This window comes from Bos indicus, chromosome 13, assembly GCF_029378745.1.
Source record: "Bos indicus isolate NIAB-ARS_2022 breed Sahiwal x Tharparkar chromosome 13, NIAB-ARS_B.indTharparkar_mat_pri_1.0, whole genome shotgun sequence".
Classification (NCBI taxonomy): Eukaryota; Metazoa; Chordata; class Mammalia; order Artiodactyla; family Bovidae; genus Bos; species Bos indicus.
The window spans coordinates 3,737,465-3,764,037 of record NC_091772.1 but is presented as its reverse complement, the minus strand read 5'-3'; the positions used below and the strand labels follow the sequence as shown (position 1 = coordinate 3,764,037).

General features: G+C 42.4%; 1 protein-coding gene across 1 annotated transcript in view; it reads right to left on the bottom strand.

Moving 5' to 3' along the window:
• SLX4IP (SLX4 interacting protein) overlaps positions 1–26,573 on the bottom strand; it is a 220,746-nt gene that overhangs the window by 23,020 nt on the left and 171,153 nt on the right. Inside the window, 2 exon segments of the mRNA XM_070800694.1 lie at positions 4,724–4,812; positions 12,586–12,663. Coding sequence (XP_070656795.1) covers positions 4,724–4,812; positions 12,586–12,663 — 167 coding nt within the window.

The following is a 26,573-nucleotide window of genomic DNA, read 5'->3' as shown; positions in this document are numbered from 1 at the left end:
AATGTGAAATATGGAAATTACCTCTTCCCACTCAAGGAAAATTTCCTAGTGCTACATGAATCTCTTGTTAATGGCTTCCATATAATTTACCACTAGCACTGTTTAGGAAATACAATAAGAAGAATGGATTCTTAAAGTCTATGATACAGTAAGAAAAACATAGAAAAATCATCCACTACTTATTAATTTTTTTGGTATTAAAAAAGAGTTCTTTTCTTGAATGATCTGTTTTAAACTTATATGGAAGTTTGCTCATGAAAGTTAAAGAATTCTGTTGTTGGGTTATGAAGTTAGTACACAAATTCTTTTATTTCTTCTATAAGGAGATCAAACTAATCAATCCTAAAGGAAATCAATCCTGAATATTCATTTGGAAGGACTGATGCTGAAGCTGAAGCTCCAATACTTTGGCCACCTGATGCGAAGAGCTGATTCACTGGAAAAGACCCTGATGCTGGGAAAGATTGAAGGCAGAAGAAGGGGACGACATGGATGGCATCACTGACTCGATGGACATGAGTTTGAGCAAATTCCAGGAGATAGTGAAGGACAGGGAAGCCTGGCATGCTGCAGTCTACGGGGTCACAAAGAGTTGGACATGACTTAGTGATTGAACATCAACAACAAAAAATTCAGGACTAAAATGTTTCAATTTCTATTTATCTTTCCTAAGATTAAAATATAATCCTCCCCTGAATTTTTTTTCCAATCTCAACTTTTAAAGCTACAAGTGCTCTTTTGTGTAAAATTATTTTGTGATTTTTATTTAGATGTATTTTCATCCACTTTTTCTGGTAGAAACAGTGTGAGAAAGGATTTTTGATATACTCTGATACTCTCTCCCTTGACTGACAGGAGGACTAAGGCCCACCGAGGTTCAGTTACTCACAACTGAGAAATAGGACAGCCAGGCTAAAAATAACCCAGGCAAGGGCAGTTTATTGCTTCTTTAGACTCATTTTCACTTCAATTTTATACTCATAAACTAGATGGAGTGTTCTTTAAGACTGAACGATAGTTTAGTGCTTAACTATTGTCCCTTGTCGGGCATGCCAGCAACCCTTCCACTGAGAGGATGCTCTGGCGAGGGGTAGTGCTTTCTGAAGACTCCTGGCAGATGCTTTCACAGCTTGGTCACATGTCAAAGGAAGGTGAGGAAGACAGCCTAAACATCTTAGCGCCCACATCTACTTTTCTGCAGCACTAGTATTAAACACCATTTTTAAATTTCCCAAAGAATCACAGGTTTTTACAGCTTAGGTTTAAAAGAAAATAAGACTTTTGAACTTTCCTTCTGAATTGTAGAGAGGGGCCAAATGAACCATTAAGGTACAGAATGGATACGCCTTAAAAAAAAGGGAGGCTCTACCTAAATTAAAATTTTTGGGTCGCCAGGTCACCTTCACAGCCCTTGATCTGCAAGACTGTAAGCTCCTTGAGGGCAAGAATGATTTCTTTCTTTTTCTTTGTTTCCGCAGTGCCTGCCAGAGTTCCTGGCACAGAGTCAGCACTCAGCAAATTATGTTAGAATGTGATGGTAAGAACAGATGGGAAGGGCCACCAGAGACTAGGAGTGGCTGTAACCAACGCTCTGTGAGACAGCAGCTTTGTGCTGACTCTGAAATGTCCCAGATCCAGATGGGTCTGTGATTATTTACACAATAAACTTATTACTTTGGAAAGTAAAGTTATGGCTTCAGTTATTATTGGTTATTTCCCTTAATAAAGGAATAATAAAAATGAGAAATAATTTTGACTTTCCCAAAGGTTCCCAGGCTTTACATCAGAGAAAGCAGTCTTGACACAGGGACTTGGGTTTGTAAATATGCAAGACAACATTGCTGAGCTTCCTGCTGTTCATATTTTTAAGAAAAAGAAGGTGGGGGAAAAGCAAAACTTTGAAACTAAAGGTAAAAACTGCAAAAGGACCCACTTCTAGCAATAGTTCCAAAACTGAGACTATAAGGGCTTCGAGATTTCTTATGAGAAACTGTAGTAAGAAAAATACAGTGACTCATCCCGTAATCATGCCCTTTCTTCCCAAAGTACACAGCACGATTCCCACATCCCTGGCATGAGGGCATGAGGGACAGAGCTATTGCAACACGGAGCGCCTCCCCGCATGGGGCCCTCGTGCAGGGCGGGAGACAGACCTTCCCAGTGCTGGGCAGCAGCGTGGCTGCACTCACTCGGCCCCCAAAGGTGGGGTGCTCCCTGGGCGCTCCTTCGTCTGGCACGGCTGCTCTCTTGGGCTGCCCTGCATCCAGGCGGAGCAGCTCTGAACAGACGCTCCCAGGTTTTCCAGCCAGTCATCACTTCAACACTGAAGATCCGATAGGAAAAGAGGAAAGGGGTAGGAGGAAGCAACCTCTACTTGGGGCCACAGCACAAGAAAGGCGGCCAGGCTCTGCCCGGTGCCCACTCTCCCCCGCCACTTCTGCAGCTGGGGAAGAGGGAGCGAAGTCAACAGTTACCGGACAAATGATTGATGTTCTTCCCCAAAACGGCTCCAATACGCCAGTCAGGAAGCCCACTCCCAGGCCTCCCCTAGTTCCTGGAAAGTAACTACTGAGAGAAACGAGATGGATCTGGCCCTGGGGCGAGTGTCCCTGTGAACGGATAAAATGATCCAAAGCTTTAAGGGACAAAGGAAGTTCAAGGGCTAGTCAGAGGAGGGCCAGACCCCACGGGCGTCTACCAGCAGGAGGCCATCCTGGCAGGGAAAGGTGTTCTTTGATCTTCACGTAGCCGGGACGGGGAGGGCTCTGCAGAGGCCAAGCGTCAGGGAGGACTGACTCGGAGGCACCTGGGACGGAAGGACTAGGGTCTTGGCTGGATGGGGCATTTGTGGGTGACAGGGCCCCCTGCTTGACTTGGGTGTGCTATTATTCCTGGAGCAGGCGCTGAAAGGAAATGGGGGACAGGACCACGAGGAGGGGCTGCACAGGTGGGCTGGACACACAGAGAGGGGCTCGGAGGTGCCAGGGATTGAAGCTGCCCCGTCAGTGCCCAGCATTAGCTGACCGAGGGAAGTGTGCATGTGAAGGATGGTCAGAGGTGGGGACAAGGGAAGCTGAAGGCTGACCACAGCTAAAGAGAAGCATGCAAAACAGTGAAAGAGCCTCAAGATGGAAATGGCACTTTTCTCATAAGCTGACTTGGTGAGCTACCAGTGTTATCCCTGGATATCAGAACATTTCGAAGATAAGAAAACGGAACTGGCTTGTGCAAAACGCTCAGACCAGTCAACTTTTCATAATGAAAATTCTTCACATTTAGGAAGTCCTCCAGATTATAAGATTTATATGACAGCAGCTATAGAAAGCTTACATCTGTACAAATACCAGTGCCCCTAAGGAGGATGATATTTCATTTGTATGGAGATGTTGTAACTCATCCTTAATAATTTAAAATATTAAGTATTAATATTACATGTCATACAAGATCTAATTTTTTCTGTATTCTATCTGAAAACAGTAATACTTTGTGGTACAATTGTCTTCTCGAACCACAAATCACTGTTTTCATTGGTCTGAGAATCAGTTAAGCTATATTACATTACAGTTGTTTGCCAGCAGCATTATTACTTTAGTATTTGTTAATTTACTAAGATAATTCAACATTCTAGAAATGCTTCTGAAATAAACTTTTAACACTTGTCACTAGATGTGCTTCATTTATTGCACTTAATGTGTATACTTAAGAGTTTAGCTGCTAGATGGAATAAGTGCCTCATTGCATTTTCTGAAGGGCTCACCTGTTCTGGAAAAGGTATCTAAATTTAAATATGAATCCTCAGAAGACTCTTCTTGGGTCTCTGTTCAGCCTTCTAGTCTCTAAAACACTTTTCTTATGTATTTATTTAAGATGAGATAAGAAGCTGGTTTTGGACCATGAGGGCCAAATTTCAAATGGATTAAAAGATAACAAACATAAGGGGTAATCTAATATCCCCACAAATTATTTTAGAAGCATAATAATCATGACATATATCATGTCCAGGTTCAAGGTCTGCTAGACACTTTTTCCTTTTTGTTAAAGTTTCAAGTCACAAGTCCAAAAATATGAAAAACAAAAATTGGTACAGAGGTAAGCTCAGACAGATTGGGCTGTGACTGCAGCAAGACACACACACACACCCCACGGAGACTCTCAAATGTATGTGCTAAGCTTAAAAGACAAGGCTGTAAGCTATAACATTAGGAGTGAATTTTCAGAATCTACTTGTCTGCATAAAGAGCTCTGCTGAAACAGAAATAAGATTGACGGAGCTCAAAATTGAGCACAAGAAAAGAGAGGGAAAACAAATCCTATCAGCTAAGAAACAGCACATTGGGGAAAAGTACTGGTTTCCATGAAAATGTCAGTGATTCACCATGGAATAGAATTCAAAAGCCACTGACCCCAATGAAAGCTTCCAGTGGAAACATGTGGATTTTGCTCACTTCATTTAAAGAATGCTTTATATTTCATTTAAATACTATCAGAAGCATTTTCACGGTTTTTGTAGTATGTGCTTTCTCATTTTATGTTGCTATACTACTGATCACGCTAAATTCTCAAGAAGTCTTCAGGAAAAAAAGAGCATATCAATGAATCAATATTATCACGCAAAATAGGATATTTTTGGTTCCTTAAAACATGCATTGAGGGCTCAACAGTTCTATTTATTACAGTAACTTTTCATTCAAGCAGATTTGCTTATAGAGTTTTTAATACATACCAAATCTTCACTCTGACTTGCCGAAAGATCACGACTGAATGCAAGCTGACTTACACAGACCACAAACCTGTCGGGAAACACTTGCAGTTCTGTACAAAAGGAAAGAAATCACATCACTCGAGGTATCAAAAGACTTTGAACACAGAAATGCTTGGTCCAAGAATTCTGCCTTACACTGATAAGCATGTACGTATCAGACACGTGTCTTTTCCCCTCCCCTCCTTCCAGGGTTTGCCATCAACAGCACAGGACAAGCACAAAGCTCCAGGGGCAGAGGAGGAGGCTGCAGATGGATCCACCTGAGCCCCTGGACCATGGTATCCCTAGAAAGCCCCAGGCACCCAGGGCCATCACAGCTTTCCTCCTGGGTCAGTTTGCTGTTTTCTGTTCAGACTCACATTTGGGAGACAGGATCAACATTTACTGCTGAGTGTTCAGACATACATAGGAAGAGGGAGGAAATCTGAAAACACACCTTGTCAGTGTTCTTGCTAGTTTCCCTCTCCCCTCTTCAGTCACCTGGCCTTGGAGAGGTTCCCTAGGCTGCCGGGCAAATTCCCAGTCTGAACCAGGCTATGAAAATAGCAGTGTTGGAGATTAGGAATTAATGATCATTCTTAAGGAAACAGTTAAATGTGCAATAGAAGGACTTCCCTGGGGGGTCTAGTGGTTAAGAATCTGCCTGCCAATGGAAGAGATGTGGGTTCAATGCCTGGTCCAGGAAGACTGCACATGTGGTGTGGCAGCTAAGCATGTGCACTACAACTATTGAGCCTGTGCTCTCGAGTCCATAAGCCTGAACTCCTGAAGCCTGCTCTGAGCCTGTGCTCTGCCACAAAAGAAGCCACTGCAGTGAGAAGCCTGGTACACCGCAACTAGAGAGTAGCTTCCCCTCGCCACAACTAGAGAAAGACTGCGCACAGCAAAGACCCAGCGCAGCCAGAAACAATAAAATAAATTTTAAAAGATGTGCAATAGGAAAGCCGGTCCAACTATACCACAGTCGCAACGACCTATGATTACAATTTCTTAAAGCAAAACCACTGACTTCCGGGTGGGGAAGGTGAAATGAATCACAGAACCAGACTCCTCAACATTCAATGAAAGGATGATTGAATAGTAAATGTGCCTGCTTCTCTGTCTGTCTGTCCATCTCTCTATTCATCCACGCAGCCCCCATGGACCTCTGGGGTGATGTCTGGAGTGACGTTTAGCCCATGTTAACAGTGAATATTCTGGGGTGGGGGATGGGGAGTGGGAGGGTCTTCTCTTCCCCCTTTTCTTACTTGGATCTTCCTGGTGGCTCAGACGGTACAGTGTCTGCCTGCAATGTGGGAGACCTGGGTTCGATTCCTGGGTCGGGAAGATCCCCTGGATAAGGAAATGGCAACCCACTCCAGCACTCTTGCCTGGAAAATCCCATGGATGGAGAAGCCTGATAGGCTACAGTCCATGGGGTCACAAAGAGTCAGACATGACTGAGCGACTTCACTTCACTTCACTGGCTGAACTGGAGAAGGAAATGGCAACCCACTCCAGTATTCTTGCTTGGGAAATCCCATGGACAGAGGAGACTGGAAGACTATAGTCCATGGGGTCGCAGAAGAGTCAGACATGACTCAGCGCCTAAACAACTGCCTCAGTGTTTGTATAATACACATGTATCGTATTTACAATGGAAAGAAAGCTAATTGTTTCTAAAAGGGAAAGCCTTCCTTTTAGATGTAACCAATTTTTATTATTCTGAGTCATGAAAGTGAAGCCTTTTACATACAATGCACACTGCCCACAAGAAATGTCAGTGGGAGGGCCCTGAGACAGAGACAGAGAACAGGCGTGAAAGTGTCAGTTACACAGACACATGACTCCTGCACAGTCAGTGCCTCAACCACTTGGAGAGGCTAAATTACATCAAAATGATGTTCTGGGATCCACTCTCTCCTCACCTGCTGTCTCCTTGGGGGTCGCGTTCTCTCCTCCAACTCATTCTACTTGGGGCAAGTGGGTTAGCAGTTTCAACAACAGCTCCGCTTACCCTGCTCAGAACCCTGCCCTGGTGCTTCACAGCTCACCACAAGACGTGCAGCTGCTCAGTCTCTGCAACCGGGGCCTGACATGCTGTTCTGTTTCTCCCTTTTGGTCCTCAGGCAGAAACCCCCATTGCAGGGGGCTTGGGTGTGTTTAACCTCTGACCCCACATGGACGCTTTGGGCTTCCCTTGGGGCTCAGCTGGCAAAGAATCCGCCTGCAATGCTGGAGACCTGGATTCCATCCCTGGGTTGGGAAGATCCCCTGGAGAAGGGAAAGGTTACCCACTCCAGTATTCTGGCCTGGAGAATTCCATGGACTGTATAGTCCATTGGGTCGCAAAGAGTCGGACACGACTGAGTGACTTTCACTTTCACTACATGGATGCTTTATCTGGCTAGGTAACTATAGATGGGACACTGAAAAGGCAGAAAAACAAAGTTAACAAAGCAGTTAATATTTATTCACTAATGCTTAGAACATCTTATTGAGATAAGTGATAACCAGTCTGTTTCCGGCTTTCTGGAAAGGGAAATGAAGCCACAGAATTCATTATTTGTACTTCCTCTCCCAACATGACAATCTTGAAATACAGTAGCTCATCAGTGAATCAGAACCAGAATTCAAGAGACCTCCCTAACCCCCCCAAAGCAGGGGCCCAGGTTCAATCCCTGGTCAGGAAACTAGCTCCCACATGCCACAACTAAGGCCCAGCACAGCTAAATAAATAAATAAAATAGTTTTTTTAAAAAAGAACTAGAATTCAAAATTGCCAGTTCTATCAAATGAGGACCCCATACCCGAAGGGCGGCGACCAAGAGGAGTTACCCTATGTCCGAGGTCAGGGGCAGCGGCCGAGAGTACCAGACTGCGATGGCACAGGAACGGCAGAGAGGAGCTACCCTGCGTTCGAGCTCAGGGAGGTAGGCCGAGAAGAGATACCCAGTGTCCGAGGTCAGGGGGGGGCGACGAGAGGAGATACTCCACGCTCCAAACCTGAAGCCAGGGGCAGCGGCCAGGAGGAGCAACCCCACGCCCGAGGCCAGGGGTGGTGGCCAGGAGGACCAACCACACGTCCAAGGAGCCGTGGCTGCGCAGGCGCAGGAGGTCCTAGAGGAGCTATCCCACGTTGAAGGTCAGGAAGGGCGGCAGTGAGGAGATACCCCTCGTCCCCCCACGTTGAAGGTCAGGAAGGGTGGCAGTGAGGAGATACCCCTCGTCCAAGGTAAGGAGCAACGGCTGCGCTTTGCTGGAGCAGTCCTGAAGAGATACCCCACGCCCAAGGTAAGAGAAACCCAAGTAAGATGGTAGGTGTTGCAAGAAGGCATCAGAGGGAAAACACACTGAAACCATACTCACAGAAAACTAGTCAATCTAATCACACTAGGATCACAGCCTTGTCTAACTCAATGAAACTAAGCCATGCCCATGGGGCAACCCAAGGTGGGCAGGTCATGGTGGAGAGATTTGACGGAATGTGGTCCACTGGAGAAGGGAATGGCAAACCACTTCAGTATTCTTGCCTTGAGAATCCCATGACAGTATGAAAAGGCAAAATGATAGGATACTGAAAGAGAAACTCCCCAAGTCAGTAGGTGCCCAATATGCTACTGGAGATCAGTGGAGAAATAACTCAAGAAAGAATGAAGGGATGGAGCCAAAGCAAAAACAATACACAGCTGTGGATGTGACTGATGATAGAAGCAAGGTCCGATGCTTTAAAGAGCAATATTGCATAGGAACCTGGAATGTCAGGTCCATGAATCAAGGCAAATTGGAAGTGGTCAAATAAGAGATGGCAAGGTGAATGTCGACATTCTAGGAATCAGTGAACTGAAATGGACTGGAATGGGTGAATTTAACTCAGATGACCATTATATCTACTACTGCGGGCAGGAATCCCTCAGAAGAAATGGAGTAGCCATCATGGTCAACAAAAGAGTCCGAAATGCAGTACTTGGATGCAATCTCAAAAACGACAGAATGATCTCTGTTCGTTTCCAAGGCAAACCATTCAATATCACAGTAATCCAAGTCTATGCCCCAACCAGTAACGCTGAAGAAGCTGAAGTTGAATGGTTCTATGAAGACCTACAAGACCTTTTAGAACTAACACCACAAAAAGATGTCCTTTTCATTATAGGGGACTGGAATGCAAAAGTAGGAAGTCAAGAAACACCTGGAGTAACAGGCAAATTTGGCCTTGGAATACGGAATGAAGCAGGGCAAAGACTAATAGGGTTTTGCCAAGAAAATGCACTGGTCATAACAAACACCCTCTTCCAACAACACAAGAGAAGACTCTATACATGGACATCACCAGATGGTCAACAACAAAATCAGACTGATTATATTCTCTGCAGCCAAAGATGGAGAAGCTCTATACAGTCAGCAAAAACAAGACCAGGAGCTGACTGTGGCTCAGACCATGAACTCCTTATTGCCAAATTCAGACTTAAATTGAAGAAAGTAGGGAAAACCACTAGACCATTCAGGTATAACCTAAATCAAATCCCTTATGATTATACAGTGGAAGTGAGAAATAGATTTAAGGGCCTAGATCTGATAGATACAGTACCTGATGAACTATGGAATGAGGTTTGTGACATTGTACAGGAGACAGGGATCAAGACCATCCCCATGGAAAAGAAATGCAAAAAAGCAAAATGGCTATCTGGGGAGGCCTTACAAATAGCTGTGAAAAGAAGAGAAGTGAAAAGCAAAGGAGAAAAGGAAAGATATAAACATCTGAATGCAGAGTTCCAAAGAATAGCAAGAAGAGATAAGAAAGCCTTCTTCAGCGATCAATGCAAAGAAATAGAGGAAAACAACAGAATAGGAAAGACTAGGGATCTCTTCAAGAAAATCAGAGATACCAAAGGAATATTTCATGCAAAGATGAGCTCGATAAAGGACAGAAATGGTATGGACCTACGAGAAGCAGAAGATATTAAGAAGAGATGGCAAGAATACACAGAAGAACTGTACAAAAAAGATCTTCATGACCCAGATAATCACGATGGTGTGATCACTGACCTAGAGCCAGACATCCTGGAATGTAAAGTCAAGTGGGCCTTAGAAAGCATCACTATGAACAAAGCTAGTGGAGGTGATGGAATTCCAGTTGAGCTATTCCAAATCCTGAAAGATGATGCTGTGAAAGTCCTGCACTCAATATGCCAGCAAATTTGGAAAACTCAGCAGTGGCCACAGGACTGGCAAAGGTCAGTTTGCATTCCAATCCCAAAGAAAGGCAATGCCAAAGAATGCTCAAACTACCGCACAATTGCACTCATCTCACATGCTAGTAAAGTAATGATCAAAATTCTCCAAGCCAGGCTTTAGCAATATGTGAACCGGGAACTTCCTGATGTTCAAGCTGGTTTTAGAAAAGGCAGAGGAACCAGAGATCAAATTGCCAACATCCACTGGATCATGGAAAAAGCAAGAGAGTTCCAGAAAAACATCTATTTCTGCTTTATTGACTATGCCAAAGCCTTTGACTGTGTGGATCACAATAAACTGTGAAAATTCTGAAAGAGATGGGAATACCAGACCACCTGATCTGCCTCTTGAGAAATTTGTATGCAGGTCAGGAAGCAACAGTTAGAACTGGACATGGACCAACAGACTGGTTCCAAATAGGAAAAGGAGTTCGTCAAGGCTGTATATTGTCACCCTGCTTATTTAACTTCTATGCAGAGTACATCATGAGAAACGCTGGACTGGAAGAAACACAAGCTGGAATCAAGATTGCCGGGAGAAATATCAATAACCTCAGATATGCAGATGACATACGGCAGAAAGTGAAGAGGAACTCAAAAGCCTCTTGATGAAAGTGAAAGTGGAGAGTGAAAAAGTTGGCTTAAAGCTCAACATTCAGAAAACGAAGATCATGTCATCCAGTCCCATCACTTCATGGGAAATAGATTGGGGAACAGTGGAAACAGTGGCAGACTTTATTTTTCTGGGCTTCAAAATCACTACAGATGGTGATTGCAGCCATGAAATTAAAAGATGCTTACTCCTTGGAAGGAAAGTTATGACCAACCTAGATAGCATATTCAAAAGCAGAGACATTACTTTGCCAACAAAGGTTCGTCTAGTCAAGGCTATGGTTTTTCCTGTGGTCATGTATGGATGTGAGAGTTGGACTGTGAAGAAGGCTGAGCGCCGAAGAATTGATGCTTTTGAACTGTGGTGTTGGAGAAGACTCTTGAGAGTCCCTTGGACTGCAAGGAGATCCAACCAGTCCATTCTGAAGGAGATCAGCCCTGGGATTTCTTTGGAAGGAATGATGATAAAGCTGAAACTCCAGTACTTTGGCCACCTCATGCAAAGAGTTGACTGATTGGAAAAGACTGATGCTGGGAGGGACTGGGGGCAGGAGGAGAAGGGGACGACAGAGGATGAGATGGCTGGATGGCATCACTGACTCGATGGACGTGAGTCTGAGTGAACTCCAGGAGTTGGTGATGGACAGGGAGGCCTGGCGTGCTACGATTCATGGGGTTGCAAAGAGTCGGATACGACTGAGCGACTGATCTGATCTGATCTGATCTGATCAAATGATTCCTCTGAAAAATAAGAATGCTAGAACAGCAGATTTTAAGCAATTTGGTGCCAGGTATTTATCAACAGAAAGCCCTTCACTCTGCTTAGGTTGTAACTGAGATTTTCATGAACATTTAAATAAAAATTTAGGCAATGGCAGTCCCTACCATGAAGGGTGGCTAGGCTGTATTTTAACAGATACAAAGTTAACTGATTTATTTGACTAAGAGGATTGAACAGAGTGGAAGGCCCCACCGTGAGAGTAATACAGTCAAGTGACACTTAAAGTTAAGAAAGTGCAGATAATTGCAATGATCCCAAGACCAAACCTTTACACAGTTCATTTTTTGTTGTTGCTTTGTTTAGAATACTGTATTTTACTTGGAAGTACTGCTGCTGTTGCTAAGTCGCTTTAGTCGTGTCCAACTTTGTGCGACCCCATAGACGGCAGCCCACCAGGCTCCCCCGTCCCTGAGATTCTTCAGGCAAGAACACTGGAGTGGGTTGCCATTTCCTTCTCCAATGCATGAAGGTGAAAAGTGAAAGTGAAGTCACTCAGTCGTGTCCGACTCTTCGAGACCCCATGGACTGAAGCCTACGAGGCTTCTCCGTCCATGGGATTTTCTAGGCAAGAGTACTGGAGTGGGGTGCCAGAAGTACTACTGCTTTTATTTTTTCCTAAGTTTTTATTGGAGTATAGTTGCCGCATAGTTCATTTTTAATGTCCCTGTTTCATATCTTATTTACTAAAATCAGCAAAGGAAGCTGAGTTAAATTTTCTTTCCAAAGCTCAGATGGACTTGGAGAGCAGTTGTTAGCATCTGACTCTGTTGTTGTTGGCTGGACACATTTGACCTCATCTCCTCAGTGGACATCTTGACTCGGGGAGTCGTGGGGGCAGGGGGCCCCATCACACACCTACGGAGAGGCCCTGGCAGCTCAGGGCCGGGAATGCACTTTTTCACACACACGCTCGCTCTGTACTCCAAGGCCTCAGTGTTCACAGACAGCGGTCTAACTGCCTGAAGTGACTCTGGATGCTCAAGTGCCGAGAGGCAGCAGGAAAGGAAGGCGGAGCATGGCCCCGCTCACTGGACTGAGGCAGGCAGTGAACAGAGCAAGATGGAAAAAAATAATCTCAAGCGCTTGCAAACACTCTTAATTAGTACTTCAGTTTCATGAAGGCTATGTGGCCACTAGGAATCGTCATTCCTTAATTTTCATTCCTTCTCTAAGGACACACTCACTGTGCAGAATGACCCAAGAAATCGGCTTCCTACCTGTCCTTGGTGAGCCCCTCAGGCAGCGGAGACGTATTCCTCTTTTTAGGAAGTAGGCTGTGATGTTAAAGCCGTAACCTGAAAAGTGAGTATCATACATCACTCATGTGTGGGATCGAATTTTAAAAATGATACAAATGAACTTACTTATGAACAGAAACAGATTCACAGATTTTGAAAACAAACCTGTGGTTACCAAAGGGGAAATGTGAAGGGGGATCCATTAGAAGCTTGGGATTAACACACACACTACTATATATAAAAAGATAAGCAACAAGGACCTGCTGTATAGCACAGAGAACTACGTTCAATATCCTCTAATAAACCATAATGGAAAAGAATATGAAAAAGAATGTATATATATACGTATAACTGAATGCCTCTGCTGTACACCTGAAACCAACACAACAGTGTAAATCAACTACACTGCAATAAAGTGAAATGAAAACGCCTGTAAAGTGAAAGAGGCCAGCATCAGACTAAACGCTTGTCTGAGAAGGAACCCCACAGGCCCGGCCCAGCGCCTGCCGCCCAGTGAGCACTCAGTGATTGCCTAGGGAGTCAGAGTAGGAGGATCTGTAGAGGCCTCTTCCAGAGGAAGAGGTGCACATGCCTGAGTAACTCCTAGGAGGCCTGGCCACGGCACCTGGAACGGCCTCCAATCACTGAAACGGCTCAGTTACTCTATCTGGAAAATGGCCTAACTGAGGAGGTCGGACCAAACAGGCCTAACAATCAGGCCCTCAGGTAAGATGCTTAATTCAGGCTGAGCGGTTGTACCATTGGCCACTTTCTGATGCTCACGCTTATCAGCTCACATAACGAAGAGTTTAAAGTATTTGAAGAGGAGTGTGTTTTGCCTATAAGTTATTCTAATTCAAATAAAGTCTTTATATAGGATGTGATGAAACGAAATATGACATAAGTCCCCCTCCCTCCCCCCAAAAAAGAGGCAGAAAAAACTCTCCAACCACCAGAATGGCCAAACTGGAAAAGGCCATGAACACCAACTGTTGGCAAGAATGTGGGCTAACAGGAATTCTCATGCACTGACAGCTGCTTTCAGAATCTAAAGCTGAACTCAAGCATAAACACAGGGTGCATGAATAGCACTTTTCACAGAAGTCCCAAACCGGAACTGATGCAAATATCCATCAAAAGTAGAATTTTTCATTGAAAACAAAGTGGGGTGTGGGGGAGGTAACAGTCACACAGTGCAAATCCTACTCTGCCCCTAAAAGTAAATGAACTTCAGCTAGAGGCCATATCAGGACTAAATATCACAAGCATAAAGTTAAGCTAAAGAAACCTGGTCTGAAGGAGTGCACTCCACCATCTGTAACGATGGAGACATCACCATTCCTCTTACCATCATCAAATTCTGCAGCAACAAAACTTCCGTAGTCACGGCAAGTACCAACATAGTTCCCTCCTCTCTCCATCCCTCCCTTCTTTCCTCCCTTCCAGCTCTGCTCCAAGTATAAAGCACTCTGTCAACGAGCCTCCAGAAATGATCAAGTAAAAATGTCTAGTAAACACAGTTGGGTACCCGGTGGAAGAATCAGAAGTGAAAGGCCCACCGAAGAAGGGTGAGGGTTCCCAGGTCCTCAAACAACTTCAGCAAATCGCTTATCCTCAGAGTCAGGGTTTTAGTCATAAAACTGGAAGGTCCAGGACTTAAAAGAGGTGGTCTCCAGGTCCACTGGACTCTCCAAAGACCAATACGATCCTTGTTTTGAAATAATTTATATATAAAAAATACAATTAAAGAAGTTTCCAGTTCTACACTCAAGTATCCTTCTGTTATCCTCAGAAAGATATCCAGCAGAAAGATCCAGAACATCAGTGACCACAGACCTGATGTTCTGTCTACACAATTGCTTTAGCCGTGGGGATTTCGCAACAACAGTGACATCTATGACAGGATAATCTCCAGGTTTACAGAGATGAAATATGTTTTTTCCTAACACACTTGAAGTGGATTGCATTTTGGTCATGTGGCTTTCTTCTGCTTAAAATGTCAAATGAAATATGCACACCACTGGCATTATTCTGAGTGCTTTAAAACAAATACTTCGGACCTTAGGTCACCGCGAGAGTGGAAGTGACATCCACATCTGTTTATTTGTCTTGCAGCTGGGGGAGGGGGATGGTAGTCAGGGACATAGAAACACACAAAGAGAAGTGATTTTCAAAGTAATGGTTTATTATGTGAATTTTGCAAAGGATTGAACAACAACAAGAATATGTTATCAAAGTCACTCTGCCTTTGCTGCGGATCACACTTTAACGCTTATAGTTCCACGTGATTAGGGGTCAGAGAACATGCTCCAATTCTCCAAACTCTTTTCGCTGTACAAAATCTCCAGGAATAAAGTGTTATTGGTAGGAAGGGGCTAAATCTGAAGTTGACTAGGAAAGTTCCAGTATGAGTTCAGGAAGCCTGGTATCTGGAGATACCACTTGAGTGATAACTAAATCCTGCTTGGTCAGCTGTCTCAATACACCGCCTCCCCCTCTAGGAAAATAAAGCAGCATAAGTCAAACTCTGACTGTTTTACTACTGACATTATTAGGAGAGTGGAGTTTACTGAAATCTTTCCTCCTCTGTCCCACTCCCCTCACTGCCCCCAGGACAGGATTATCTTGAAGGGAATCCTTCCTAACCCTGTATCTTCTTATGGTTTTAGTGGAAAACCCTGCTGAACACACCTATAAGAGAAATGGTAAGTTTACCATGTAAAAGAGATTTGCACTTGCTTAGTCCAAATTATACTGGCTGTGGGAAACCTTACTGTTTAAAGAGAAAGCAGAAGAGAGAAAAAACACAAAAAGTGTTTGTGTCTGTTCTTACAGTAACCTAACTCTGATACGTAAGAAACTCACAGCTGTTGAAATACACTGAATTGACATACTTAGGGAGCTGTATTTCATTTGTCCACAGATAACAGGCAGTGATAAAGACTGCATTATCTTTGCTCTTTAATGACATTGATTTCACTGAGTTGAGCAGGCCTCTGAGACTGTGTACTAATCCGGGGCTCAAGCAAAGCTCCACTATGCTTGAAAGCTAAATGGCAGCTTGGCAAAGAATCCAGGGGACCCTCTGCTTCCCCCTTCTTGGGCACCAGCTACAGGCTTGCAATATTGATGCTCTAAAAGCCCAGAACTGGGGTCAGGGCTGGGAGGAAGAAGCAAAATGGAAATCATAAAGTGATTTCATCTTTACCTTTTCATAAATCATACACCTTTTCATCTGAAAATTACATGGCAATGGTATTCCAAAATCTAGAGGCACTTGTAAATCACAATTAAGGATGCCTATTTTCTTGAGAGCTACTGTGGTCCTCCTTAGCCTGAAAAATCTATGTTTAGCCACAAATAGAGACTAGGATTAGAGAGAGAACTGCTTTATCATGGAAGCATCTTACCACCAGTAGTCTTCAGGTAGGTCTATTTCAAAAAATAATTGGGTTCCCATGGTAGCTCAGACAGTAAAGAATCTGCCTGCAATTCAGGAGACCCAGGTTCAATCCCTGGGCTGGGAAGATACCCTGGAGAAGGGAACGGCAATCCAATTTAGCATTCTTGTCTGGAGAACTCCAAGGACAGAGAAGCCTGGCGGGCCTCAGTCTACGGGGTCACAAAGAGCCAGACACGACTGACAGACTGACAGACACACACTGCACTGCTTGATGTACGAGGCGTCCAGTCCCAGCCAGAGGCCAGCGTCTCCCCAGCAGCCCCCAAAGTCTATCCCTGCGCCTCCCAAGCACCATGCTTTATAAGGAGCTACCATACTGCCCACCACCTCCCAACAGACAACCTCCCAATGCCCCAGTGACGTTCTAGATGCCGACCTGTTGCCACATGCACTTCCTTCTACTCTTCTCCAAAGAACATCAAGAACCCGAGAAAAAAAGGAGATGGGGTCATTTTGTGAGATAAAGAAAGGGTGGTCTCTGCTTTAAGGACAGAGTTCTGCTACTATTTCATTTTGCATTCTGTCTAAAATAAACTGCTCCAACTGGCTTTATTAGAAATTTAGAGACTTTATGAAATAGAAAGGAAAAACAAAAAAACAAAAAAATCAAATGTGAGTTGAACAAGTTCCACCCTGACTTAGGGAGGCAGCAGATTAGTCTTAAGTAGTACTGTGCTCCAATGAGTAATAGTACTTTTGAAGGAAGTGGTCATTTATTTGGGTCGTTATATTGATATTTCACAATCCCAAGATGCTAAGAGCAAATCTACAACATGGAGTTTTTACTGTAAAGCCATGCAGCTTCGCTTGTTTTCCAGGGATTCCTGGCCAATGTGACCTGAGCTTCCGCAAGACTGCCAAGGGGAAGCTGCGGTCCAGCTTGTGGTGGGAAGCCCTCTCCCACTGTGATTAGGAAAGCAATTCACAGGAGCCTGGGAAACCGCCTTGGGGTCACCTGCTGAGCCCCTGGATGGCTAGCCTGGGGCCTGGGCAGGAAAGTACCACTCACAGTACGCTCCACCCACCACTCAGAATCCCCTCCAGCAAAGCCTTCTCTCAAACCACAGGAAGCCCTCAGCAAGACTTACTGTGGCTCACAGCACTCCCCTCCCTGAGACAACTGCTTCGTTTGTATCATTACTCACAAGCATGAAAAATTTCAAACACCCAGAAAAGTGGAAAAACAGTGCCATGAACACCCAAAGCCCACCATCTAGACTCAATAATGGTTAATATTGTATCATATTTCACATACACACTTGCTATATACCATTTCAGAATAGATATCCTTACAGATAACTCCACAATATGTAATACAGACTCCTAGACAATGACATTCTCCTACATCACAAAATCCCATAATCGTAACTGACATGACATTATTGCTTAAATGGTCCACATTGAAATTCTCAAACTGTCCCCCAAATTACTGATACTCCTGAATTAGAATCCAACCAAAGGTCACACACTGCATCTGGTTTTGTCTCTTTCACCTAGAATAATCTCTCTCTTTCCCTTTTATCCACTCTTTTAGAATGCCAGCCACTTATTAATGTTGATGGCTTCTTTAGCTGTTGCAGGAAATTTTAAGTTTAAACTAAAGCTGTGATCACAATTTGAAGTCTAGAACAGAGATGATTTGAAGATTTAGTCCTAAAGTTGATTTCAAAGAAACAAAACCTTAAATTTATAAATACTTCAACTTTCAGCTAAGGTAAGCTTACTTAAGCAGGTGGGAGAGTGGTCTCATATTGGTCTACTTTTGCTGGAAGAAAGGGCACTTGGTGGCAACCAGATGCCTCCTGGCTGAACTAGCAGCAGCTCCCTCCTGTGAGCCGGTTCAGACTTGTGACTGTTTCCAGGCTGAGGTCGTGAGTCAGGGCTCACTCACCAGATGAAGACTTGAGTAAGATTTAATAAGACCGCATGAAGAAAGGGGCTGATACCTATCAAGTACGGACACTGTCTTGGTGCTGGATTACTCCAGAACACAGAACATACTTAAAAGATGGAGACTGCATCTATTTTAAAGCTATTTCATTCAGGAGAGATGATGTCATAAGTCATGACTTTGGGAACTGTGCCTATTTGGAAAGTGATACCTGTCCTTATCAGACGGTCAAGGCTAGAAAAGTCATGAGTTTGATACCATCTGTTAGAACTTAAAGGACAAACCAAGTGTGACACGTGGCCTTGGGAAAAGACTTTATGGAGCCCTCTGAAACATTCTGTGGGTCTCAGTCTGACCTTCATCACTGCTGATGTGGGTGTGGATGCAGAAAGAAATTGTTCTGTGGGAACCAAAAACAAGAGCCCTTCATAAGTTTAAGAATACACACAGGAGCCTAGTCTAAGACCACAACTGGGAAACAATTTGGGTGGGTAAATGGAATATTTGGTCCTGGGTTAAAAATTTCACTTATTACCCAAGACATTTAGAGACTCCAAAACATTTCCCTTGAGATAACATTTCATGTCTTTAAATAAGGACAGTACTGGACTCTGAGTCACAATAAAGCTATGTCTATTTGATGCCAAAACAAATGGGCAAACTGGTTAGACCCATTAAAAAGAAAAAAAGAAAAAAAAAAAAAAACCTGTGAGCAAAATAATTACTTGTGGCCAAATACTGTACCCAAAGATGGAGAAGCTCTATACATTCAGCAAAAACAAGACTGGGAGCTGACTGTGGCTCAGACCATGAACTCCTTATTGCCAAATTCAGACTTAAATTGAAGAAAGTAGGGAAAACCACTAGACCATTCAGGTATGACCTAAATCAAATCCCTTATGATTATATAGTGGAAGAGAGAAATAGATTTAAGGGATAGATCTGATAGACAGAGTGCCTGATGAACTATGGATGGAGGTTTGTGACATTGTACAGGAGACAGGGATTAAGACCATCTCCATGGAAAAGAAATGCAAAAAAGCAAAATGGCTGTCTGGGGAGGCCTTACAAATAGCTGTGAAAAGAAAAGAAGCAAAAAGCAAAGGAGAAAAGGAAAGATATAAGCATCTGAATGCAGAGTTCCAAAGAATAGCAAGAAGAGATAAGAAAGCCTTCCTCAGTGATCAATGCAAAGAAATTCAGGAAAACAACAGAATGGGAAAGACTAGGGATCTCTTCAAGAAAATTAGAGATACCAAGGGAACATTTCATGCAAAGATGGGCTCGATAAAGGACAGAAATGGCATGGACCTAACAGAAGCAGAAGATATTCAGAAGAGGTGGCAAGAATACACAGAAGAACTGTACAAAAAAGATCTTCACGACCCAGATAATCACAATGGTATGATCACTCACCTAGAGCCAGACATCCTACAATGTGAAGTCAAGTGGGCCTTAGAAAGCATCACTACGAACAAAGCTAGTGGAGGTGATGGAATTCCAGTTGAGCTATTTCAAATCCTGAAAGATGATGCTGTGAAAGTGTTGCACTCAATATGCCAGCAAATTTGGAAAACTCAGCACTGGCCACAGGACTGGCAAAGGTCAGTTTTCATCCCAATCCCAAAGAAAGGCAATGCCAAAGAATGCTCAAACTACTGTACAATTGCACTCCTCTCACACGCTAGTAAAGTGATACACAAAATTCTCCAAGCCAGGCCTCAGCAATATGTGAACCGTGAACTTCTCTGGTTTGAAAAAAGGCAGAGGAACCAGAGATCAAATTGCCAACATCTGCTGGATCATGGAAAAAGCAAGAGAGTTCCAGAAAAACAGCTATTTCTGCTTTATTGACTATGCCAAAGCCTTTGACTGTGTGGATCACAATAAACTGTAGAAATTCTGAAAGAGATGGGAATACCAGACCACTTGATCTGCCTCTTGAGAAACCTATATGCAGGTCAGGAAGCAACAGTTAGAACTGGACATGGAACAACAGACTGGTTCCAAATAGGAAAAGGAGTACGTCAAGGCTGTATATTGTCACCCTGCTTATTTAACTTATATGCAGAATACCTCATGAGAAACGCTGGGCTGGAAGAAGCACAAGCTGGAATCAAGATTGCCGGGAGAAATATCAATAACCTCAGATACGCAGATGACACCACCCTTATGGCAGAAAGTGAAGAGGAACTCAAAAGCCTCTTGATGAAAGTGAAAGTGGAGAGTGAAAAAGTTGGCTTAAAGCTCAACATTCAGAAAATGAAGGTCATGGCATCTGGCCCCATCACTTCATGGCAAATAGATGGAGAAACAGTGGAAACAGGGTCAGACTTTATTTTAGGGGGCTCCAAAATCACTGCAGATGGTGAATGCAGCCATGAAATTAAAAGACGCTTACTCTTTGGAAGGAAAGTTACGACCAACCTACACAGCATATTCAAAAGCAGAGACATTACTTTGCCAACAAAGGTCCGTCTAGTCAAGGCTATGGTTTTTCCAGTAGTCATGTATGGATGTGAAAGTTGGACTGTGAAGAAAGGTGAGCGCCGAAGAATTGATGCTTTTGAACTGTGGTGTTGGAGAAGACTCTTGAGAGTCCCTTGGACTGCAAGGAGATCCACCCAGTCCATTCTAAAGGAGATCAGTCCTGGGTGTTCTTTGGAAGGACTGATGTTGAAGCTGAAACTCCAATACTTTGGGCACCACATAGAAGAGTTGACTCATTGGAAAAGACTGATGCTGGGAGGGATTGGGGGCAGGAGGAGAAGGGGACGACAGAGGATGAGATGGCTGGATGGCATCACTGACTCGATGGACGTGAGTCTGAGTGAACTCCAGGAGTTGGTGATGGACAGGGAGGCCTGGCGTGCTGCGATTCATGGGGTCGCAAAGAGTCGGACACGACTGAGCGACTGAACTGAACTGAAATTTAGTCAGGAAAAAAACAAAACAATTTTTCTACCTGTAGCCTCAGTATTACAGACTCTGTATGTAATACCACTGGCCACATGCTATTATTATTTACAAGATCCATCAGTTCAGTGCTGTTCAGTTCAGTCGCTCAGTCATGTCTGACTCTTCGCAACCCCATGGACTGCAGCATGCCAGGCTTCCCTGTCCAACACCAGCTCCCCAAGCTTGCTCAAACTTATGTCCATTGAGTTGGTGATGCCATCCAACCATTTCATCCTCTGTCATCCCCTTCTCCTCCTGCCCTCAGTCTTTCCCAGCATCAGGGTTTTTCAAATGAGTTGGTTCTTCCCCTCAGGTGGCCAAAGTTAGCGTTTCAGCTTCAGCTTCAGTCCTTCCAATAAACACCCAGGACTGATTTCCTTTAGGGTGGACTGGTTGGATCTTCCTGCAGTCCAAGGGACTCTAAAGTCTTCTCCAGTACCACAGTTCAAAAGCATTGATTCTTCTGTGTTCAGCTTTCTTTATGGTCCAACTCTCGCATCCATACATGACTTCTGGAGAAACCATAGCTTTGACTAGATGTACCTTTGTTGTTAAAGTAATGTCTCTGCTTTTTAATATGCTGTCCAGGTTTGTCACAGCTTTTCTTCCAAGGAGCAAGCATCTTTTAATTTCATGGCTGAAGTCACCATCTGCAGTCATTTTGGAGCCCCCCAAAATTAAGTCTCTGTTTCCATTGTTTCCCCATCTATTTCCCATCAAGTGATGGGACCAGATGCCATGATCTTAGTTTTCTGAATGTTGAGTTTGAAGCCAACTTTTTCACTCTCCTCTTTCACTTTCATCAAGAGGCTCTTTGGTTCTTTGCTTTCTGCCATAAGGGTGGTGTCATTTGCGTATCTGAGGTTATTCATATTTCTCCCGGCAATCTTGATTCCAGCTTGTGTTTCCTCCAGCCCAGCATTTCTCATGATGTACTCTGCATACAAGTTAAATAAGCAGGGTGACAATAAACAGCTTTGACATCCTCCTTTTCCTATTTGGAACCCGTGTGTTGTTCCATGTTCAGTTCTATCTGTTGCTTCCTGACCTGCATACAGATTTCTCAAGAGGCAGGTCAGGTGGTCTGGTATTCCCATCTCTTTAAGAATTTTCCACAGACTGAGACATTATCACTTCAGATTTTTTTCCCACACTGCTTTCCTACTTTTTTGTTTATAAGAGTATATATACCCTTAACATTAAATATGAAAACTGTGCTTAGATGATATTCAAGCACAGATGAAATGATATTCAAAACAATGGTGCCCCACAGTAATGATGGGAGTGATGTGATACTGGATACTTATAAAACTTAAAGTTACTCACAAAGTCCTTCACTCACATTTATATAACTATGTACAAAAGAACCAGACTTTTAGCAAATCTTCTAAATTAAGTAGCTAGTTGTTTGAACTCTAGGCTCTTGAAACAGGTCCTCTGCAAAATCTGTCAAACTTCCTATGCCCAACATGAAGAAATACCAGATGAACGATGAGCTTTGTGGGCTCTGTGCCTTGCAATGGGCGCACTGCAGCTTCGACAACCATATGCATTGAGTTCTTGAACCATGGCACTATTCCAACAGGATCACAGACTCACAGGACAGGAAAGACCTTTGAGAAATCACCTGGTCCACTTCTTGCTTAGTAGTCAGACCATATTTAAACCACATTTTAAAAACAACCCTGAAAATGAAAAATGCCATGCCTGTGTATGGGCAACTCAGTTCTTCCTTTATCACTGGAGCTGAGGTTGCAGACTAAAATGCTTAGAGGGCAAGGCAGATAACAGGAAGGGCTGGGTTCTGACATGGAGAACTGGAGAAAGCACACAGCTGTTTTAAAGAGGGGCAGTCGCTTCGGAATTCCAGCCATCAGCTGCCACTGAAACTCCGGCACAGGATACTAGATTTTAAGCCTTGCCAGAAAAGCTGGAAATCTAAATTTTCATGTGAGACCTCCAAAATTTCAAATTAGCAATGAATTCAAAGTTTTATAATATATTCTACAGTCCAAAGAAAATGTTCCCAAGGGCCACTTTGGCGTCACACTGTCAGTTTGCAATCTTTAATCTGAGTCACTCACATTCTAGCTGAAGTTCATTTTCCTGTGTCTTGTCTTCAGCAGAGTTGAAGGAAAGCTGGCCACTATCACGTGCTTGGAGACAGGTATTCAGTTTCAATGCAGTCATTTACTCTAAGCTAAATAAACCCCGGTCCTTGACCTCACTACACAGGATATGCTTATCTACATTTAATCATCTTTCTGACACTTCTAAGTCCTGATGGCAAAGCTACACAGTTAACGGTCTGACTCAATGTGGGGGGAAAAGAAAAGATTATACCATTTTAGAAAACAATAATTGCATGAAGGTGTGAGATCTGTATTTTTAGAAAACAGAAAAGCTCACATTTAGGAAAAAAAAGACTTGAAAAGATTTGAGTAACATATCATGTTCTTGGTTGGAAGGCTTAACCAGTGTTAAGATGTGAATTGTCCCCATATTTATCTATTTAACAAACATGTACTGAGTGACTATTATGCGCCAGACAATTTCAATCAAAATTACAATGAAAATGTTATTTCTGTGCGTGAAAGGAGGAGGCAGTTTGGAAGTTGCCAAGAAGAATTTGAAAAGATAATCTCAAAGAAGACTAAAAATAAAATAGATACCAAATAGGCAGAAAATTAAAAATGAAAAAAAATTTCTAATTAAAAGTAATATACACTTAATGTATTAAAAAAAAAAAAAAACTAAACAGAAACAAAAAAGAGGCATAAAGAGATGGTTAAATCAGCAAAAATCCAACCACCCAGAGAGAGTCACTTGTCACCTTAACTTCAATATCCTCCAGATCTTTTCTCAGGATATATAATCACACACATATTCTTGTCTCTTTTTACACAAATGGAGACAGGTTAGAAATGCTGCTTTATGATCTGATTTTTTAACAAGTCTCAATGCTATGTACATGGACTTTGTGTATGGTATCCATTAGGAATCCACTTTTATTCTTTCCCCAGTTCTCTATTGAACAGTCAAACAGAAGGTCCCCAATGATCTGAACTGCCAGCTGTGTCATATATAAACTGGTCTCTCTGAGTTATTTTATTCCATTGACCAAGAGTCAGTGCACACTGTGGTAATTACCTGAGCTGCATTTGTAAATCCCAGTATCCAGTAGTGCAAGTTCCTCTCCTGATCCTCAACACAGTTTCCACTCTTCATAAAATTACTTGGAGTTATTCTTGGTCCTGCAGACTGTCATACAGCTTTTAGTATTAGCTTGTCAAACTTCATGGAAAAAACTTTGTTGGGAGCTGTGGTTAGAAAGGCCTTCAATCTATAGATTAAGTTGGGGAAAATAAGATCTTTATGATAATGAGATTTCATATGCATTTAACATGGTAAGTCTCCCAGTTATTTTTAAGGACTTTTAAAATGTCTTTCGATAAAGTTTAAAAATTTTCTACATAAATTTATTGCATACTTTATTAAGTTTACTATTAGGAACTTCCCATTTTTTTTTATTGCTACCGCTATACATATCAGCTCCTAAAAATTACATTTTCCAACTGTCTGCTGTAATAAGATGATTTCTATATGCTGACCTACAGCTGAAAAAGATATTAAATCTTATTAATTCTAATAATTAGTCTGCATATTTCCTCTAGACTTTTCTATGTATACATTTACCCCCTAAAATTTTGTTCTTTATTTCTAATATTTCACCTGTTTTATTTTCCCTGTCTTATTGTTTGGGCTGGAACCTCCAGTAATTGTTGAATATTGTAGTAACCACTTTTGTGGTCCTCACAGTTATAAAAGGAACACTTTTAATGTTTTACTACTGAGAACAATATTTGCTATAGACTTTTGTAGACATGATCCTAATCTTTCCAAGAATTTTTTATCATGAATGATAGCTACTTTTTTTTCAATCTAGTTACCATATGCATTGTTCTCCTATAACATATTAATGTTGTAAATACTAATAGGCTTTCTAATTATGATAAATACTAATAGGCTTTCTAATTATGAACCAACTTGGCATCTGTCATGATTCTTCCACATTGTCAAATTTGGGTTGCTAACATTTAGTTTAGGATTTCTATTTTTATTGTTTGAGTGAGACTGGCTTGTAACTTTCCTCTCTTGTATTGTCCTTATCTGGTTTTAGTGTCAAGTTATACTAAAATGAGTTGGAAATGTTAGCTATTATTCTGTTATACAAAATTGCAATTACCTATCTCTTAAATTTTGAGGGAATTCCTTGGTAAAATGTTCAGATCCGGTACTTCTGAAATAGTGGTCTAAATTCTTTAACAGGGGTTATTACGGTTTTCTATTTATTCTTTTTTTGGCCCCACGTTGGGGCATCAGGGGTTTCCCTGGTGGCTCAGACAGTGATGAATCTGCCTTCAATGTGGGAGACCTGGGTTCAATCCCTGGGTTGAGAAGATTCCCCTACCCACTCTAGTATTTTTGCCTGGAGAATTCCAGGGACAGAGAAGCCTGTCTAACACTGACTAACACTTTAAGTCTTTGGTGTTTTGAAATTTACTACAATATATCCAGGATCTTTTGAAAAATTTATCCTGCTGGGATGCTGAGATTTCTTAAACCAGAGAACATATGAACATATCCTTCAATGCTTTAGAAAGTTGTTAGTCTTTTCCACTTCAATTCTTGCCTCCTAGTGTCTTTTTTACTGTTTCCTGGAACTTTGATTTTTTTTTTTAATGATAAATTTGTTTTCTCTTTTCCTAATTTCCAGAATTCTGCTAAAACTTGGACCAATGTGAAATTGCCACCTTCCATTCCAGAAAAGTGTGAAAGTTAAAGTGTGAAAGTGCTAGTCATTCAGTCATGTCCCACTCTTTGTGACCCCATGGACTGCAGCCCACCATGCTTCTCTGTCTATGGAATTTTCCAGGCAAGAATACTACAATGGGTTGCCATTTCCTTCTCCAGGGATCTTTCAGACCCAGGGATCGAATCCAGGTATCCCATATGGCAAGTGGATTCTTCACTACCTAAGCCACCAGGGAAGCCCAATTCAAATTCCTACCAGGAGTATATGATCATGTCCATTTCCCCACATACGCATCAATACTGGACCCTCAAATACAGAACAGGTGCGCATGGCTTCACCACTGCTCATGGCTTTTTAATCTCTATTTCTTTGACTGCAAGTAAGGACAAGCTTTATTTCAGATTCATTTGTATTTCTACACATCCTCTGTTTATTTCTATTAGGGAACAGAGCTTTTCTGAACTTATGTTTTACACTGATTTATAAGCATAATTTTATAAGAACTACATTGACCTTTAACTGAAAATTTTTTCTTCCCATAGTATCACTTATATTTTAACTGTTTATAGTATTTTTATTTGGCCAAAGTGTTTTCCAATTTTATTTAGTCAAATACATGTCTTGTTTTGAAATTCTGATATAAAGCTTTTTCTCATGCCAAAAGACAACAAAATCACATTTTCTTTGATATTTTTACCTTATGTTTAAGTAAAACATTACAAACTAGTGGCCTATGAAGGTGCACATGGTGTTATCAAAGTTTCTAAATTAGTTACAAGCATTTTAAGGATTCAGAAAGTTTACATGAAAATATGGACTTCCAGCTCTGCTTGAAATGT